Here is a 20749-nt window from a genome sequence, read left to right as displayed (position 1 = left end):
AATCAAGTTATTTTAGCAAATATCTTGAAAACTACTATTCCTATGGAGGTAAAGGTAATTAACCACTTTATAGTACATTAAACTAGCTTTAATTTTATTGCTAATAGACATCTGTACGTCTCTTAGTTCCTGAGATATAGATTTCTCAAAATAAATTAACTAACTACTAATCTTTCAGTAGATTTTTAAGAAATTTTGCTTTTTAAAAAGCTTTATCTCGAGAACTATTGGACGTAAATAGCTCTTTTATGGCTAATATTTTAGCACATTTGCTCATCTTTAAACGACGTTCTCTTAGGTTTTCTTGTGTTGCATCTACTTTTTAAGATATAGAGCTCCGATAGAAAAATTAATTTTTTTATCGCTTTCAAACAGCCGCCATTTGTTCAAGTGAATACGCGTCCTGAGTCTAAGAACGCACAAATTGGATAAGCTTCTAAACGAATCTCTTTTTCGTGTCTTTAAACCCTTTTGAACCTTTTCGAAACTGATTTTTTTTTTTTTTATTCAATGATAGTTTTAATAATTCTAAATTTTTTTGGTGTGCTAAATCAAAATCTTCCCCTTATTTTGGGTTAAAAAATCTGTAAGCCTGGTTTACTTAATAATTTAAATTAGTTTTTAATAAATATTTATTTTATCAAGAAGCAACTTTTTTTTTTTTAAGTTTGTATTGTTCTTCTAATTTACTCTAAGAAATAAATTCTTTCGTGGCAAAACCACCTTGATTTTACAAATACGAGATTTTTGTTGTTTTTTTCTCAGCTACTAAAATTTGTGACTTATATAAAAATATTTCAACCATATTTTGTTCCCCTAATTATTGAGGGAAATTAAAATTTTTTTTTTCCATTACACATAAAAAAGTAGACAGACAGTTTTAAGGATCTGGAGGGCTTAAGTGACAGGAAGAAATATCATTTAAATGGATCTTAGCAATATTCACAGCAGGCAATATATCTTTTTTATTCATCAATGTTCTTCGTCGAGTATCGATAGCAATATCAGAAATAGCGATACTTTTCATCCGATTCTATACTATTAGTTAAAATATCGCATCAGGAGTATTGATACTTTGCTGATATGGAAACTTTGGTTAGATGATTGTTGTTAAACGAGGTAAGAGTCATCAGAAACATTAAGGGTGATGGGGTATTTATTTACTTTCGCCCCTTCAAAAAGGCGGTAATCCAAACTACACGTTGATAACCCTAAAGTATCTGAAAAGTGGCAGAGGTGACCGATTCCCAAACCTTCATTTAAAATTTTATAATGCGCCAATATTACTTTTTTTTCTCTATAAGTAAGACAAAGTTTTTCGAGTTCCTAAAATTATTTTAAGAGGCCATTGGTCGTAGAGCGTTGTGGGGGCATTAACCAACTCTTGTTTGATTCAGTAAACCGTGCCAGTTCAAGAACTACCTGAGAATGTTAAATTCTGTTACCTAGGATCTTCTGGTTAAATTTTAGGTTCAGATAATTTGTTTTATTGTGAATAATTTTGGTCAATTATATTTCTATTAAAATTGGTGCAGAAACGAGAAACGTTTAATGACTTATGACAAAATTGATATGCGACTTAATAGTCTTCATTTTATTTATAAGCTGGACATTGTTAACTGGACTGCTCCATTTTAGTATAATAATTTTATGAAGGCTTTCCTTCTGATATCATTGATGGTATATTTTCCACTCCTCTTCAGGTTATTTTAAAAAAAAAGATTAGCTATAAGCATTTTCAATACATTATACAAATGATAATTAAGAATACTATTGTCTATTTGTAGCAAAATGTAAGAATCAATAACATTTTTATTAGTTATAAGAATCCTAATATTGCATGAATAAAGGATTATACAAATTCGTTTGATTAATTTTCTGAATAAATACAATTCTCTTTTTTCAGGTTTTCCCAACCATACCAGTTAGGGATTCTAAAGCATTTGAGGGAATGCCAGCCAATGGTTATATATAAAATAAATCAAATGCACTGTTAGGTTGTAAAACAATAATTATGAACAAGTGTAAAGATTCTAAAGAAACTCTCAACAATCCTGAGGTGGAAATTAGTGTCAGACTTCCAAGAAGAGACAGTGTTTGTTATTCAAATGAAAACAAATTAAAATATAATAAAGTCAAAGGTTTTAAAACTGATTCTGATATATGTGGCATTTCATGTATTAATGCAATTGGAAAATTACATTCTGTAAACAATAAAATTATTGAGTGTACTCCCAGGCAAGAAGACCTTGTTCAAATTCTAATTAATTATCATAAAGCTTCTCAGTCCAGACATGAAAGAGTTAGAAGAAGGCTATTTGAAGAATTTGAAAAGATAAAGTTTGATTTCACTGAATCAAAGAGGAATGTTTCTAGAAAGGTATCACTAATGAAATCAAAATTGGAAGAAACTGCACCTGTTCTTGAAACACTAGATTTGCATTTAAGTCTTTCTCCGAAGACAAGTATTAGCAGAGATATCGAAAAGTACAAGACAAAAATATATAATACTTTCCCAGCTAATGCCAGTCACCAATTAAACAAACTTAGGGTTTCACCCGTGTCAAGTAATAGAAAAATTGTGAAAAAAGGAATTGAAATTTAAAGTATTACAACCATTAGTTTTAATGGTCCAACAGTTTGCGATATGTCAAGATCCAGTATTTCTCAGTATAATGCAGTGTTAGGATTTAGAATGAGACATAATATCCCTGTTTTTAAAGTAATTTTGCACAAAATTATGGATTTCAATGATTTATATCTCCTCATGATTAAAAACAATGTTAAGACTGTAAATATACCAGAAAAAGTTTATAATATATTTAAAAAACATAGTTATAAAGCATCAACAAATGTTTCCTTAAACATTAATAGTTTTAAAAGTAAGGTGGTTAAGAAGAACAAATTCATTAAGAAGAGTAAGATTATTAAGAATTAAGAAGAGCAAAGAAAAGAAAATTGCATCTGACCAAAAATTAGACTCTAAACTACTCCATCATAGTTGTTATAACTCTAGTAAATAATTTTTTGTTGGTTAGTTTAGGTAATTTATTAGAATTTTTTGTGTAATTTAAGATATCTATTAATATGTTAACTGGAGTTCTGGCTGAAAAAACAGGTTTTTTATTTTTTAAAAACTATTGTCAGAGCCTCAAAAATATAAAAGGATTGTATGTTCGGTGATGTTGCATGGCTAAGCAACAGCTTACTAAATGATAAATGTTCATTATGAGATGAAATTTATGATAAATTAAGTTATTATTTAATTCTAAAACTTCTCAGCAATAATCAATGTTTTTACACCTTGATATGGTGTCTTTTGCAAAATTTATTTTTGGTTGTGAAAACGTTCCTGTATCTGTGACTTGAAGCCTTTTCAGGGACATTCAAAACTTCTTGTGGGCTGAAAGAGCTCACCCGCTTACTTTGTAATGGTTCTAATTAATTTATTTATGTTTTGATCATTCTTAAATTGTATCATATTATGTAAGATAATTTTTTAAAAACAGTCATAATATACAAAGAACTTTTATAAGCCATTGATTTTTTAATTTAAAAACTTGAAACTTTTATACTTCTGTAATATATGGATAAACTGTTGTTTCTCAGAATTACTGTTTAATATGTATATGCATATATAAATAAATAAATGTTTACCCACACAAACATATGAGAGAATTAAAGACTGACGATTAAACGATTACATGGTTAATCTTCATTTTTAAAAACTTTATAGGATTTTTTTTTTTTTTTATAGTATTATTATGATGTATTGACCTATATAACTTTGAGCTGAGATCCAGTTGAATATAATTGATTAAACGTAATTATGAAGTAAATTTTATAAAGTAGATTTTATTTTTGATTTATTTTAAACTTGTTAAAATGATTTACGACTTTTGTGTAAGTCAATAGATACAATTTTCAATATTGATAAAAATTGAACAACTTCCAATAAATTGGTTTACTATTGAGGATGTAACTTAGTTAACTTTATTTTAATAGTTATTCCTTCTAAATTGTTTTTCAGGACTTCAGTAAAAAATATCAATAACACCACTCTTACTTGAACCCTCTTATATATTAATAATATTGTGAAGAAATGTTTTAACAGCTGGATTTAAAAAAAACAAAAAAAAAAACATTTAGTTACTATTAATTTAAAGTACTAATGTTATGTTATTTTGATTCCAAATATATATATATTTTAAATTCATTACATTATCTCTGTTGACTCCTAAAGCTTTTTTCATAATGGAAGCTAATATTAGTATTAGGCTCTTATTCAATCAAGACCTTATTGATTTGGGGAGAGTGTTTAGGTTGCTTTTATATTTTTCCATTAATTTGGGTTGAGTTGCATACCTACTCCAAGCAACAATAGTTACTTGACCATAATTAGTCCACCAATTAATCCTTAAATTTGGGTTTGGAGACAAATATTAACTGCTGCTTCCTCTACCAGATAGACTGCAGTGTGCCTACCTAAAGACATGGACTATTATATAAGTCTCTTTTCTTGGTTTTGACCTATTCTCCATAAGTCAGCATACAGACCTAATTACTTCAGAAATTCATCGGTTTAAGAATTAACTTCATTAAATTCTCCATGAGAGTTCTTCCTATAATCCTTACACAACAGTATGTCATTAGACTAAGCGAAGTTACTAACAATGCTAGGAAATGACTAAGTTACAAATATTAATAATTACTCTTGCTTAAGTTTTTATAGATTGATGTTGCTTGAAAAATCCAAGCTTTTCATGCTATAACTGGAAAACCAAAAAAAAATTATACATTTTATAAGTTTTTGTCTAATAAAAATTGGATGTTATGTACTTAAAATTTGTACTCAGCACTCCAAAAATTATAAATGAGCACATTGCCAGAACTACTCCAAAACTGTCCAGAAAATGTACCACAGGCCTGGATTATAAATCATTCGTAAGAAAGTGGATTATTTTGAAATAAAATAACCACTACTGGCGCTCATTTATAGATGTTTTTAATTATTTCATTTTTTTACTATAATAATGTCTAGTGCTTACTAACTAGGGTGTATTAAAAATCAAAAATAAAATAAAAATGTAGGAGATCTGTGTACTTTCAAAAGCTCTCTTATTGCTTCTTTTTATTTTAGATTTATAGGCCTAATCACAAAAAATAAAAAATGTAAAATTTTATTTAAATATAACTTTTTTCCCCTGCATTTTTCAGCAGATCTCAAGTTGATGGTCAAGGACTTTTGTTTATATAAAATGTATTCATTGAGAAAATAATATAATAAACTCAAGGAAAATCAGGATTAGTATGGTAAGATCTATCTATTTAATAGGGCCATTTTCAAATTTTATGTAACATAGCAGTCCATCAATTTCATTTATCTACGTTGCTTTAGAAATGATTTTAAATTTAACAATTAATTTTATTTTTATTTACATGGGATAAACTCAGTTACATAAATTAAAAAAGTACTCATTATTTACATTGATAAGAATACAAATTATTTACATGAATCTAAATACAAATACATATATAGATATATTTTACAGGTAATTTTAATTTTACAACATATAAAAACTGAAAACTTGTAGTATATATAAATAATTATAATATATATATTAATTATAATTTATAGTACATAGAAACAAGAGTAAAAAGTGATGATAGCCGAAAGTTGATTGATTTATTTCATTTTTCTCATGAAGCTTACCTTTTAGTTAAAACAAACTCAAGTGAAACAAATTGGTATCATTTGGTAATGAATATATATTGTTCTTAATGTAATTTCGTTTTTGACAAATTATAGCGAAAGTCAAATGTTGCCTAGTTTGATGTATGAGGTACATGAATGTCGAAATATTCGAGATCAGGTGAATTGATATTATTATGTTAAAGTTTATTTACAAAAATTATATCACAATTTAATCTTCAGGTTAGAAAGTTTAAGACCAGCAATTTCTAGTAAAGAGTCATATGGTATTTCACCAAACCTACCTGTTTCCCAGAACCAAGGAAAATGTATAAAATGCATTTATACACTTTTCAATGCATCAATATTAGGTTTCTGAAATGGATTTCAAATAATGCAGCAATATTCTAAAATTAGACGGACCATGGACAGATAAAGTAGTGATAGAGGGTATGCAGATTTGACATTAAGTGTGGTCCCATAATATTTTTTTAATTATGGCTAAAATAAGATTTTTAAAATTTAAATTACAGTAAAAAGGAAGTCTAAATCTATGATTGATTCCACTCTATTCAGGGGTAAATTGGGGGTTAATATTCCAAAAAAGTAAGACAATTTATATTGAAAAATTATACTTCTTTGCATTTATCTATATTTCAATTTATTTTATTGAGGTAGCACCAGCTTCCAAAAAAGGAAAAGTAATTATAATAAACTACACTATTATATAACAAATTCCAATATTCAAGTCAAACTTTAACAAAATTTACAGTTTGTGGAGTATACATTTGTTTTTTTTTTGTTCTTAACTGACCATAAAACAGACTAATGGAAACCATAAAAATTGTTATAATGTCAGTTTATCAAGTTTTTGTACTGTCATTAGTGTTACTTTTCAAATGATATTTGGGTTTGAATAGGATTTATGGTAATCTTAGTTCTGTTAGATAGGTAAAGAGAAGCTATTTAGTTTCTAGCTTTCCAGTACTGTTCTCCATGCCAAGTTTAACTATATAAATTGTGATTGATATCTCCAGACAATATGATTAGTATTCTTATTTATTACGAGTGTTATCCAAATAATTTACTTTAAATGTAATGTTTTGAACATTCATTCAATTTAGTTTCCTAGTGTCAGGTTTTCTTACTCAGCTAGCAGAATCTCAAACTGCTATACTTCATTATTAGCCAATTTTAAAAGATGTTTTCCCAATTTCCCAGAAATGTTACTGGTTATCTTAAGTAACCTACCTAACTGGCCTATAAGCTTATGGCACATATGTTCATGTTTTTAGTATTTCACAATAAACTATGTAGTAATAAGCAAATCGAACCTTATTCTCAATATCAGTTTAAGATGACAGATACTGAAATGCAGGGATGCAACAGACAAAATTACAAAATTAGATGAATTGTGTCAAACAGCTTACCAAATGAAACATTATGCAAAGTCCTGTTTCTGTTAAAAGAATGGCTGGGAATGAGAGAAATTGTATCTATTGGTGTATGCCAAATAATTACATGTATGCTTAGTTTTAGCTAGTAGCAGCAACATTGGTCAGAGGTGTTACTTGAACAATAACACTTAAATTATGTAATTGATAATTGTTTTGAAATTTGTAAAAACACCTTTGAAATATTTTTTGATATAAGTACCTTTTTGCTTAAGAATTATTTTGGTTTGTAATAGCCATTAGAAAAGAATTTTTATTTCTCTCTAGAAGACTACATTCATGTCAAAAAATACTGATTTATTTAAATAAATTCCACCTAATTTTATTGATAATCATTAATAGAATGAAGTATCATCATGGATCGACACTGCATTAAATATGTTTTGTTATGTTAACACAGTAACAAATATCTGTGCTCAGATTTAAAACCTACATTGAAAAATGGTTTTAAATCAATTTAACATGGAACATTTTGTTAGAATGTTATGATTTAATGAAACCACAATGTGCTCTTAATAATTAACCAAGATGTGACTTACATTTATTATAATATGATACCATACTAAAGGGAAATAAAAAATATATGTACAAAAAAATGAATAATAATACAAATAAACCAAATTGTGTGCTAGGAATGCGAATGATCTGCAAAGTCTTGTTGAAACAGTAAAGGTCTTCCTATGTTCATATGAAGATAAGCCTATGTTATGTTCATATGAAGATAAGCCTAGATATATACATGGTTCTCAAAGTGTGCGAATTATTCAATTAATAAATTGGCAATTTTCTTGGAATTTCCAATTCTTGTATGCTGATAAAATTCCAAGAATTTAGGAACTTTCAAGTCTTTTTTTGTTTTCTTTCCAATCTGCATCTTTTGAAACAGCTAGTACGCGAGCACTGCTTCCCCACTCATGCTTTAGTCACTAAATAGTAGGAAAATAGTAAGTATCTGCCTTTAATTTTTCGCTGTTAAATGAGCAATCGCTTTTAAAAAGGAAAATTTTTCAAGAAAGTTAAAAATTTAGAACAAAACCTGATGTAATAAGGGCGCCACTGTTTAGGGAACCGCAAACCGAAAAAGGTTGGGAACCTCTGTGCTGTTCTGTAAATAAAAAAATAAAGCTGAAAGATGCAAATAATATGCAGCTTACTAAGATGCATTAATCAGGCTGAAAGAAGATGATTCCTACAAATGTCTTGGCATACACCACCTTTTAAAATTTAAAAAGGATTTCAATGATCAATTCAAAAGATGCATAAATATTATTATATATTACAGAACATTTTAAAGCTATTACAGAAAAATATTAAAACACTAAATACGATAATTTGGTAATCGACAGTGTTAAGAACGTTTCTTCCAAGGAAAGTGGAGGAAAGAAGGATTTTGAACTTGTTAAAAACTTGCAGAGAGGAAGAAGAATGTCTCAAAAAACTATTTTAAAGCCAATGAGACACGGAGAGTCATTTTAAGTATTGTGTCACTCGACAGCGGCTATACTGCTCTATACCTTGGGAGTGAAAAACGAGCCCTCAGGAGTAAAACATTAAAAATCGAAAGAGCTGCATGGAAGGTGTACCATAATTTGTCTGTAGTGGGATGGGAGTATATGTAGGCATGCCCCTGATTTTGCTTCGAAGTGATACTTTATTTCTTAAGACAGAAGGATTTCTTTTCGCTATTTAGGACTATTTAAGTGATAGCGAGGGGGGTGTAGTTACAATGACTTACAGACGCCGTACAAGTGGAGAAGCCATTACGAAATCACGTTGCCATTGTAGAACTGCGTCGGAGTCAATTCAGTATGTCACATCAGGCTGCTGGGAAGGAATATTTAATAAGGCACAACAATATGGCTGAAATTTTCCAGCAAGAATCGTTCTAGAAATTTTAAATTTTGGATTACTTATTGTAAGTACAGCCTAAAAGTAATAATAATAAACGTCGCGCTAAACGGTAATGGGACCAGGCCATCACCATTCCTCAAAACAAACCTGATATTTTGTTTATCTCTAAGGAAGGAAAATATGCTAATATAATAGAATTCGTTAGATTGTTGTTGAAAAAATTCCGAAATATCAGAATCTAAGAGGGGTGGGGAAGGAACTAGAGCAATTACATGAACTCAAAAAAGTCAGGGTGCTGTCTTTGATAATCTCTACTAATGGCTTGATTCTAGAGATGATATTGAAGAGCATTAACGACGTGGACCTTTCTTTAAATATCTTGGAACTAATGAAAAAAGCAGTGTTGTTCAGGAATGCGGGTATACATCAAAATTAGTAAAAAATATTTGTACATCACCAGTAAAATATCATTAGACACACAAAATAATCAATATGAAATAATTGATCAGCAAACAGAAAGAAAAGTAAAAGTAAAAAGTCATTGGAATATATTCATACCTATAAAAATTATTCAAATTCTGCCTAGGGAACTCCCAACCAAGCTTTGCTACACAAAGGGCTATAGGATATCCCAGCGCCTCACTGCCTGTTGCGGCACGTATATTAAAAGTTGGGTGATATCACTAGAGCCACAGATGCTCAGGGCTTGAGTGGAGAATCTGGTCATTGCCAGAACTCAAGCAGCATATTTTTCCCTTTCTGTTTGGGAAAATAAGATGGTGGTATCATCAGCCAATATTGCAAGGAAGGAATTGTAGGAATGTCAGTGGTGAAGAAAATACAGCGAACACGACCCCAGACGCTGCCTTAGGGATACCAACCTAAATAGGATAACAGTTGGAAATGTCTGTGACCAGCGAACTTGGAAGAAACGGATAGACAGGTAGAATCTAAGGATTAAGCATAAGGCTTAGGGTAAATTGGGTTTAAGCTTGAAAAGCAAGCTATTGTGCCACACCCTGTCGAAACCTTATGCTATATCTAGAAAGGAACCTGAAAGAGCCAATAATTTAGGTATAGATCAGATAGGACTGATGGCCACTATTTAAGATACTTTAGAGGAAGAGTTTATATATATAAGTATACAAATTAATTAAAATTCAATTTAAGGTTTATTACACAGTTTTAGATAAAATAAAAACTTAAAGAGAATAACTACAGTTCACTGATTTGACAAGATTACGTTGATGGATTGGATGAGCTATACATATAGGACGGGTTCATCGATGTCATGGTGCCTCGTATCAGCTATAGAGGGTTCTGGACCTATGGTTAATGTTTTGTTCTAAAGGGTCATAGAATAATGTTATAAAGCCTAAAACCTTCTTCAATAAAGCATCAATGTGCTGCAAAATCTTTTTTCAAATCGGACCATAGTTCTTGAAATTATAAATTTATAGGCTTAAATATGTATATCTATTTATTTTTAATTCAGTTCATGCATCACCTAAATGATGAATTTGAACTGAATTGATCTATTTCATCAAATATATTCTAAGTAAGCGTTGAATAAACAATCGTTTCCGACAAAGAGCATGAAGGCCGTTTTGTCTCAAAGTTAACAATAAGCAATTGCTTACTACATGAAGACCATTTGAAAAGGTCATGGGGCAAGCATAGCACCTTCCGTAAACACCTCTGCTGGACTTCCTTTGTGTCTTCATCAGCGGTTGGAGGTCAGCTCTGTCATGCATCTTTTGCCTTTTCTATAGCTAGCTTCTATCACGCTACTTTAATATTTCAAAGCATCTTTAAGATCTTCTTCATTCAAATAGTGAGATTTTTAATTTTGCGGTGTATTGTAGATTCTTAATTATAGAAATATTTTCAAAGAGTATTCAATAATACGTATGAAGTACTTCATCCTCAGTTGTAAAAGCATTGAGAAGTATTGATCAATTGATTTATTGTAGCTGTTGGGAGCATTGTTCTTTTATGTTGCTATTAGCTTAAGTGGATAATACTGTTCGCAAAGAATTAAAGTTCTTGTTACGAGGTGCATTGTCCTCATTAGAAACAATAACTTGTAATGATTAGGGTGAGGCCATACGTGAGTAATATTTTAATTATAGGTGTTTCATGAAAGTAATCCTAGGGCCGATTATTCAACCAATCTGATGATATCTATTGAAACTAATCTTTTTGTGACTAACTCAAATTTACAATTACAAAATTGTAAAAGAATATGGACGATTTCGATTGGCATTTTCCTGTGACCCAACTACTTTCCGTACATAAGGGAGATGGAGACGAGGAAGAAGAGGGACAACAGGATCATTCTTCCCATGAAAACACACGCATCATTAGATCTCCCTCTCTCCTTAAATCCATCCCAGGACTCCCCAACCTTTTTCTAAACAATACTCCTATCTCCTTCCATCCGTCATTCAACAATTTTGGTGTCATTTTTGATCAAACTTTATCCTGTAAACCACACATTGCCCAAATGTCCAGTGAAACCATTGCTACGAAAGCAATTCAATACAATCCATTATCTCCTTCCACTTAAAACTCGTCAACTGTTAGTTTTTTTCTTGTTTCCTCCACTTTGACAATGGCTGCCTGGTGGACTCTTGGGTATTCTCGAATCTAAACTTAAACGTCTTATGAATTACGCAGTACGATTTATTTTCGGGATCACTAGAGATACGCAGTTAACCTAGTATTACGCTGAACTGAAGTGGATCTACCCATTATTCTAATACAAGTATTTCCAAGCTTCCCTTTTATTCCAAGCAATTAGTACTCAACGCCCCTCCTATATCCTAGAAAACCTGCAATTCAAATTCTCTGTCCAATCCCGTTCTACCAAGTCCCGTTTATCTGACATCTACCCTCTACTTCACGGAACTGCTGCGTTTGATAAATCATTTTTTACAGGAGCTGCATATCTCTGGAACTCCATTCCCTCTAACATACGCCATGTACCAACCCTTCTCCCCCCCCCCTTAAAATCCTTATATTTAACTACCTTTTACTTCACCAATCTAACCCAATATAATAGGACAGATATTATGTAATTACCTTTTTGTTATGTTTTTAGTCAATAAGTTTTTATTTTCTGCATATAAGTTATAAAAAAGTGTGGCCATACTCTTTTTTTTGGCCAATATCTGTTGTTATAAAATTAAAATTACCCTTGTCATTGTAATAGTCCTAGAATAATAAATTATTTTTCATTTCATTTCATCATCATAAGTTTTATATAAGAACTTTTATATTTTGAGTAATAATTATGTTGAATATTCAATTAAATCCTTGTAAAAATTTTATATTTTTACAATTTAAAAATTCTATTCAATATACAGTCGATATCTCGAGGTTTCGGATTTATAGCCTATCTTCAAGATTTTACTCTGCAATTAAATTATTATAATTAAATCCAGTAAACTTATGCTACATAATACATTGTTAAATGTTTCTAATTTATAAGTTAAACTTGTATATTTCTTTTGACATGTCTGTCATTTCTCAGGCTCTCTGATACATTTACTAATCAGTAATGATTTCGGCTATAGTTATAAGTTATTATTTAAAACAGAATTCTAGTGAGCACCTTTCCGGTCCAAACATAGAGCTTAGAATAAATTAGTTCCATGATTTGTTTTCTCTCTAATGATTTCTATCTGAATACATCTCTTAGATATATAAGTTTGTAAATTTTTAGTTTTAGACTTTAATTTTTAAGCGAGCTATCACTTTTTATATTTTAAATATATCAATAATAATGGCATAATGTGTGCTTTCATTTTTTGAATCATTTTAAAAATTTACTGTTTCTTTAATAGTTTGTGGTATGTCCTGTTTCCTTACCTAAGACTCGAGGATCGTTCAAATCCAATTTATGGTTAAAATTAATGGTACGTTATGCCAAGGCTGTTGAACTTATATTTATACTATTTCTAAACACAGCGTAATACATAACAGTAAAAATAAAATATAACAAAAATCAAAGAGAAAAAAATAGATAAATTAGTCACTGAAAGAAAAGAAAAGCGATCAGACAGGACTGTTGAACAGATTATTGAACTGGATGGGGTGAAAATTATTGTGGAACCAACTTGATTGAAGATTGACTTTAATTTTCGATTTGTAATATGTGGGTACATACAAATTGTAACGAATTTTGGGATATCTGCTTCAAATATGTACATACGAAGAAAATTAACTAAAAGATTGTATCAGTGACTAAAAAAGGCAAAAGGAGTCGTGGTTATCTGTCTCGTACTACTATGACCATCTTATTCTGGTATACTCAAAGAGAAGTAATATGATTACAAATATTTAAAAAATTATAACTCTTACAAAATTATATAAATAATGTGTGAATATATATAAATTATTATGGTACATATATATATATTTTATAAGTATGGGACTTATTTTTATTATTTTTTATTTTATTTTATTTTTTTAATTCTGAGGGACGTGTAGGTCGAGACATGAACAAAGCTGTTTTAAAAATTCAGACTAAGGACTGCATTACATTTACTGATCTGATCTGGACTCGAATATTTTTCCATTCATAATTTTACTTCTATTTTGAATTAGGTTTTTGATGAAAATACAGTCGGTCTCAGCTTTTGTTCGATTACATTTCAAGAAGTTACTGTTATATTTTTATAAATTTTTCTTGGGTATGACTAATATATATTATTTCCCCCCCACCACCATTCTTTAACAAAATGACAAACAATTACATACATAGAAAGAATGAGATATGTATACGTTGGAAATTTTCACTTCTATTGTTTAATGGCATTATAAGGTACTCATACATTATTAGGTTAACGTTTATTGACATACGGTGTCTTTAAACGTTAACCTAAAGGTGCCTCATTTTGCCAAACAATAGCAAATTCGCACATACGATGGGTTATTTGGATTGACTTGCGGCCATCCCGTCCAGTGTTGACTTTTGTGCACAAATCAAAGGGCGCCTGTGCTACATCCACACGTTTGTTTTCAGTTGGTATTGTTTTAGAACTGCCAATAGGTGAATATTTCAACTAATTAAAGAAGTTCCTCGACCTTTAGATTCTATAATTAACTCTTTTTTATGGTTATATATTTCAAAATTTCTGTCGATTCTTGTTAAATCTTGATCTTAACTTTAGCAGTTTATTTAACACAGAACAAATATATATTTATGAAGATATTATATTTCTAAATAATTAAATAAAAAAAATTTCTGATACTCTGTTCCCGAAGCCATTACAGAGCCATTAGAATCGTTGGCTAACCCACGGCGGTTCAAGGTCCAGTGGGTCGCGCCAACGGAAACAATAAAAATTCTCGGTTAGAAACTGAAAGAACCCCTTGACATATGTAAATGAGGAGTGTATCTTTCTCCAAAATCGGGTCACCCTCTCGAATCTCCTTTTATTGAGGGATCAGCTGACAGGTAAGAAATATAAACAATTAAACAACGAAAATATTAGCAAGTAGTTTCCTTACGACTTGTCTAATATCTAAGCAAATTGCGAGCGATTTATAAAACTAGAGCATTAAAGGAAATATATCTAGTCAATTTGAACTAATTAATATATTCAAGATTTTTAGATTGTAAACGAGGAGAAAGATTTATTAGTGTTTATATAGTATGTATGTATGGCAATTGATTCACATATTTACCTAGGAGGGTTCCACAACCCTACTCTTCTAAAAATGACGCTAAAAGATGGGGTACAGACTACGCTCCTTAAAGGCACATTGATCTGTAAAACAGTTCCTTTAATCGCAAGTGTGAATAGAATAAAAGTTTTAGTTATTTCCAATAATTTGGTATAAGTATCTGTAATGAATATTCACTAAGCCGTTCTCGGAAAATTCGTGCTTCTTTCTCTGTTCTCTTTCGACTCATTTCAATGTGAATATTAGGGATTATAAAATATATTTACTGTTCTAAAAAGAAAGGAGTGAATATGAAATTGAATTAACTTGGTCAATGGGTTGTCAGCTCAGGTGGTTAGGCGCAGTCATACTGATCTGAGATCTGCTGGCGGCTCTCGTTCGAATCCGACCTGGGGCGTTGACTTTTTTCGTTGAGTGGTGGTCCCACAATCAAAAACTTGCCCCCCCCCCCAACCATGGTTACGGAGTATAGGACTCCAACGGTAGTATTGGCCAAAAAATAAATAAATATATAAAACTTGGTAAATTTTTTAATTAATGGTTTTCATAATTTCTTTTAAGGAAAACATTAAATTATAAAATCTAACACAAATGAATAATTGTTTCTGATGTAATAGAGAAAGGTGTTTATTAAAAACAGTAAACATTATTTTTTAGAATATTTAATGTTTACAAAAAAAAAAGTGACTGAGAATTAATTGTTAATTCAATAAACCAATGTCGACGACAAAATGTGAGAACGCTTTGAGTAATTCTTAACTTTTATTTATTTATTTTTTAATCCTTTCAGCTTATCCATTTCTGCCATACGGAGTGTGGTAGCAACTCTCAACTGTGAATTATAGCGTACTGGATGCCACGCCTACGAAAGGAATAGACCCCACCTTCCGGCGAGCGTATCTCTTGCAATACACTCCTTCTTAGGTATTGCTAAGTATTTAGCAGTTATACATAACCAGATCTTACCTCTACTACTGCTTTATAAACCTACAATCCCAAGGATATACTCGTGAAATTCTCATGTCGTGTCTGCACTAAAATTTAGCCGGGTTAAAAGTTTTTCATAGCCGGTTCCAGGTCTGCGCAACACATTTTTTAAGCTGACCATCCCATATTTCCCTTAAATATTACAGAGATGTATAGATATAGACTGGAAAAAATGAAATTTTATTGAGATATGTCAACTTCAAGTCCTCATAAATGGTCTATATACAGAGAAAAACAAGTTATGGAATTTGTGTAGAAGCTTCTCTCATTAAGCTAGAGATATCTCATCAAATCAACTCTTCATTCGCAGTAATTCTTACAGAAAAGTTAAATATTAATAATATTTATAAAAATATTAAAGTTTTCCCAAAAATAAACATAACCCTGAAAGTTAGTTGAATGAGTTTAGAATTATAGAAGCAGCGTTGCTGTGAAAAAGTCCTGTGAATTGATTCTACGTAAACTTTTAGAATAAGGACGACAGGGCCATAAAATTAATTACAAGGAATTTCTTCATGCCGTAATTGTTTGTTCTGAGAATAAAAATTACCCAGGAGGTCAGTGGAATAAAGTGAAATAAAAAGAAGAAAACACGTATCATTAAACAAAAGCAACATCCGTGGTGATTTGTTCTAGTAAAATCTCATTTAAAATAGATCTTTTTAACTAAGTTATGGAGGTTAATTAGAGAATATGTAAAGATAGGAACGTATGTAAAGGATTGAGTTACTTAATGAATACACGAAAATCCTCATAAAAGAAAATTGACTCGTTATCTTGATTGGGAGTTGAGGATAATTAGATGAGGGTACGAAAAAAAAAACATTACCCTGACGTGAATAATGACACAGTTAATAAGCCAGGTGATATATCTTTGATGCGCGGTCATAAGGGCTCAAGTACAAAATATGAATTTTTCAGGAGAGCAAAAACAAAGTTCAAAACATTATATAAAATCTAATTATTGATATTTTTATAAAACAATGTAGTAGTAAGTCTATCTGAAGCATAAAGACCTTATTACCAACCGGTAGTTTGGTGCTATAATACGATATAATCTCCAAATGCTCAAACAGTGACTTAAGCTCTTAATACCGCGCATCAAAGATATATACTAGTTGGAGATTGTTTTATTTTCCTAGGCTTTGGATTCCATAAAAAAAAATTTGCATAAATATTTTCAATGTAGTTTTGGGAATGAAAGCATGGTATTATTCCATCATTTGGTTGACAATACTTTATCAAACGTTTTGATTGATAGTCTTCATGGACTAAACATGAAAAGTATACGTTGGTAATGTTTTCCGCAGCCTCTCGAAAGGATGTACTGTGGTTGCATTAGATTCACACAGATATATTGAATATTTGTAAATTGGCAATAGCTGCCAATCTCGTTATATAAACCAAATCCGTCGTAAATGCCATATGAAAGCAGGCAAAAAGTACCACTCTGCTTCCGATTGAAAATGTTCCTCGTGAAAACAGAGGTTTTGGAGTTTTTTGTTTTTTTATCGGGCAGCTTATCCTTCTGGAAAAAAAATAAAATCTTGTAAGGACTTTTTTGAAGTTTGGCCTTCAGAAATGTTATAACTTTTTTTGAAAATGTACAAAAACTGGTCTTTTTAAGTTCATAAATAATTACGTACCTAACTAAAATGTTGCACTTTCTTTGTAATCTATAACAAGGGATGAATTGTGACCTATTGTGGGAAATATTCTAAAATAATTATATTTTTCGTAATATTTGTATAGTTGAAAAAGTAAATTTCCTGATTTAGAGAACTTTTGATTATTAATTTTTCATTGTGAACATAATAATTTTTCAGTTTAGCCAGAATCTCAGCCTTAACTTCCTGATGAAGACCTGAAATTCAGGTCGAAACGTCGGCACGAACAAATAGTTTTTTATCTATTTGCTGACCGCAACCCCGACCATCATCTAATTATATTATTAATCCCTTCTGCCTTAACACTCCTTATCCATTATAAGGGTCATCACAGAACAGATCTAAAATCCAGTGAATAAGTAATTGCATTCATTTAGCGTTAAAAAAAAAATCAACCAAAAATACTAGTACTAATGCTTATTGTTAATTATTTCGATCTTTATTTAGTTAATCAGTTATTAATAATAATTATAGAATTATTCATTATTATTTAATTATATAATTAGAAATAATAATTAAATTATTTGAGTTAATTAGTTCAAATTATTAACATTAATATTCCTTAGGTTGGGAATTCGAAATTGAATAATTACTATTCATTACTACGAAATATATATTAAATATGTTTTAGTGTATCTATATAAAATATTCAAACAGATCCCGTTAGATCGTATTGTGGTGTTGCATCCAATTCCTCTCAGCCCTTTGACCTTCATCTACGGAAGAGTGACTTCTTGGTTTGATCTTTCTAAAACCATTTTCACATCATGTTACTCTTCTACTACTTATTTACTTGTAGTCATAAATAATTTAAATAACAGGCGATAAGGGATAATGGCTGTTACCACCCTCTCCTTCTTCCTTTGTTCAGATGGAGCCTGCAGTTATGCTAATGAAGAGATACTCCACCAAGAGAAAAGGAAAGAAAAAATCCGAAGTTGTGAGGATAGAGATATGAAGGATTTAAAAATAATACAAAAGAGAAGGGGGCGCTAAGCCCCTAGGGTGGGGATGAGAGAGAAGTTGTTCTGTTGCTCCTGCGGGCCAGCTCTAGTGGAGGAGGAGATGGCGGCCAGGCACATCTTCCGATCATGCGTCTTTTTCTTAGTCGTCGTATCTGCCCGTGAGTTAAAACATTATGTATATAAATATTTTTTCATCTGACTCTTTAGAATATTCTATCACACTTGAATATAACAAGTTTTTAATTATTGATACAATATTTATGAAATTGCTCGAACTGTTGTGAGAATGATAGTTTGAAGTTTAAGGACGCTAGAGGAATCAATCCAGAAAATTGAAATTTATAACGTCTATCACATTGATAGAATAAGTATAATCATAATTGTGTATAAGTAATTGTACTGTAAAATTTTATTTACTATACTGTTTATATAATATATAAATTTTGTCTATCTCTGTGCATAAAACATTTAGTCCCAAACATGGGTTAGAAAAAAAAGAGGAAAAATATCTTATTTTAAAAAGACGATCTAATATATTATTTCTTCATTATTTGATATCTTCTTTAATTCTACTTAAACTTGCGGTTATTGATGTGATTCTTTACATTTTTAAAATTCTTATAAGTATCTGCATTGCTTAGGCACTAAGCTAAGCACTGAGTGAATGTCCATAAACATCGCCAACTAAAGAGACTTGAACGCCTCAGGAAGGTATGTCCCGCCCAAGGCCTTACCAAATGCATTCACGTTATCAAATGTAAATGGTATGCAAGATGCATCAGATCCTTTCTAATCCTTCCTTCATAGATGGATCCATCCTTGGTGCCGTAATCCATCCAAATCTTTAATCTTCATTCTTTTTAATTAATGCAATATGGCGTTCTCCCAATTCAAATTCTTTTTCTGTGGCGTGAATCAATTATATAATAAATGTCATTTGGTTTGATTTCTGTTTTATTATATAACAGTTTATTATAATTTAGTGTTTTTTTTTTTACTTAATTTTTACTCAGTGTACCTGTATATAATTAATGACGGTTTTATGAATTTCTTTCCGAATAAAAATTAAAAAATGCAAAAAACAGTAAAAAGTGAATGAATATTTATTTTATAATTCTAGCTTTATCATTACGGGACATACTTTAAGTACACACATATATGGATCAATTCGATGTCTGTTAATGGTTTCTTAAAACCTTTAAATTATTTTTTAAAATAAATTTTTAGAACATTTTTCTGATTATTTATTTTTAGAACTTTTTTTTTTTATTATTTTGCATTAATTTTTTGACTATTTTTACAATTTTTTTTTTTAATTTTCTTAGAAATTTTTTTTGTTTATTTTGTATCAATTTTTAGAATATTTTTCTGATTTTTTTAAATCAATTTTTCTGATTTTTTTAAAAAATAAAAATCAATTTTCAGAACCTTTTCTGTTTTTTTTTTTAAATCAATTTTTAGAACATTTTTCGGGTAATTATTAATTAACTTTTTTTAACTGTTTTACGTTCCTAAAAAAAATGTAATCATTATCATTTCTATAAAAGCCTAATACTATATGACTACTTATTGTTTGTGGATGTAGAAACGGCACCTTCTAAATATTATAGCCTTAGGTCAGGCCAAACGTAGAACTGAATGTATTTCTTGTGTAAATTACCATAGGTATATAGGTGCTTTCATCAGAAGCCTGAAATTTCTTTCTTTTTCTAGCTCGTGGTTAGGGCCTAAAAGTTCCAAATTTAAATACCAGTCGATTTGGAGATTGACGTATTTATAAATTTAATTATCATTTGTTTAGCATCTTAAATACCATTATAATTTTTTATAATTAGTGAAATTCAATATCATTCCTTCTTTTATTATCGATTTATCCGATACATAATTAATATATGTCGATATATATATTGTGATTTATTATGCTACAATTCAAATATTAGAATAGACAAGAAGAAGGCTATGAGGCCTGACATGCGCATCTACTACTTGTTATTTGAGAAATTATTATCCTCCCCCCCCAAAAAAAAAGGTTAATAAAATATAAAGATTTAAATAACAAGGATAAAAAACTTCAAACTGATTTTATTGGGACACAAATCTCTGAAATTTGATTTTGCATTTTTTTTCACGTAAAAATTTAGTGAATAGTAGTCTTAAAACAAAACAAAAAAAATATTGCACTATTATTAGTTCTACTTAATGCTTCGAATTAACATAAAGTTTGTTTAGAAACGACTTTGCAAATTGAATAATTAAACTAATTACGATTTCAAAAGTATCCGCGTAGCTACGATTGATTAAACACCCCGTAATTATCTAACTGATTAAAAACTGCAATCCGTTGCGTATTTTCGCATCTACGAAGCATTTACATTCTCTTGGAACGGTCGTTCTCGAAGTTGTCGTCCTTCGTAAACTAGATTGTGGAGTGGAGGACAG

At 30.2% G+C, this 20749-nt stretch overlaps 2 protein-coding genes across 2 annotated transcripts in view; one reads left to right on the top strand and one right to left on the bottom strand.

Annotated features, from left to right (window-relative positions):
- LOC106683247 (protein Skeletor, isoforms B/C) overlaps nucleotides 1-20749 on the top strand; it is a gene marked incomplete in the record, with an annotated part of 168897 nt that overhangs the window by 7414 nt on the left and 140734 nt on the right. Inside the window, 1 exon segment of the mRNA XM_024358354.2 lies at nucleotides 18250-18468. Coding sequence (XP_024214122.2) covers nucleotides 18357-18468 — 112 coding nt within the window.
- LOC106683250 (uncharacterized) overlaps nucleotides 1-20749 on the bottom strand; it is a 168789-nt gene that overhangs the window by 14580 nt on the left and 133460 nt on the right. The window lies entirely within an intron of this gene.

Source organism: Halyomorpha halys, unplaced genomic scaffold, assembly GCF_000696795.3.
Source record: "Halyomorpha halys isolate HHAL.00 unplaced genomic scaffold, Hhal_1.1 Scaffold474.1, whole genome shotgun sequence".
NCBI classification, from domain to species: domain Eukaryota; kingdom Metazoa; phylum Arthropoda; class Insecta; order Hemiptera; family Pentatomidae; genus Halyomorpha; species Halyomorpha halys.
This window is presented reverse-complemented; position numbering and strand designations above follow the sequence as displayed.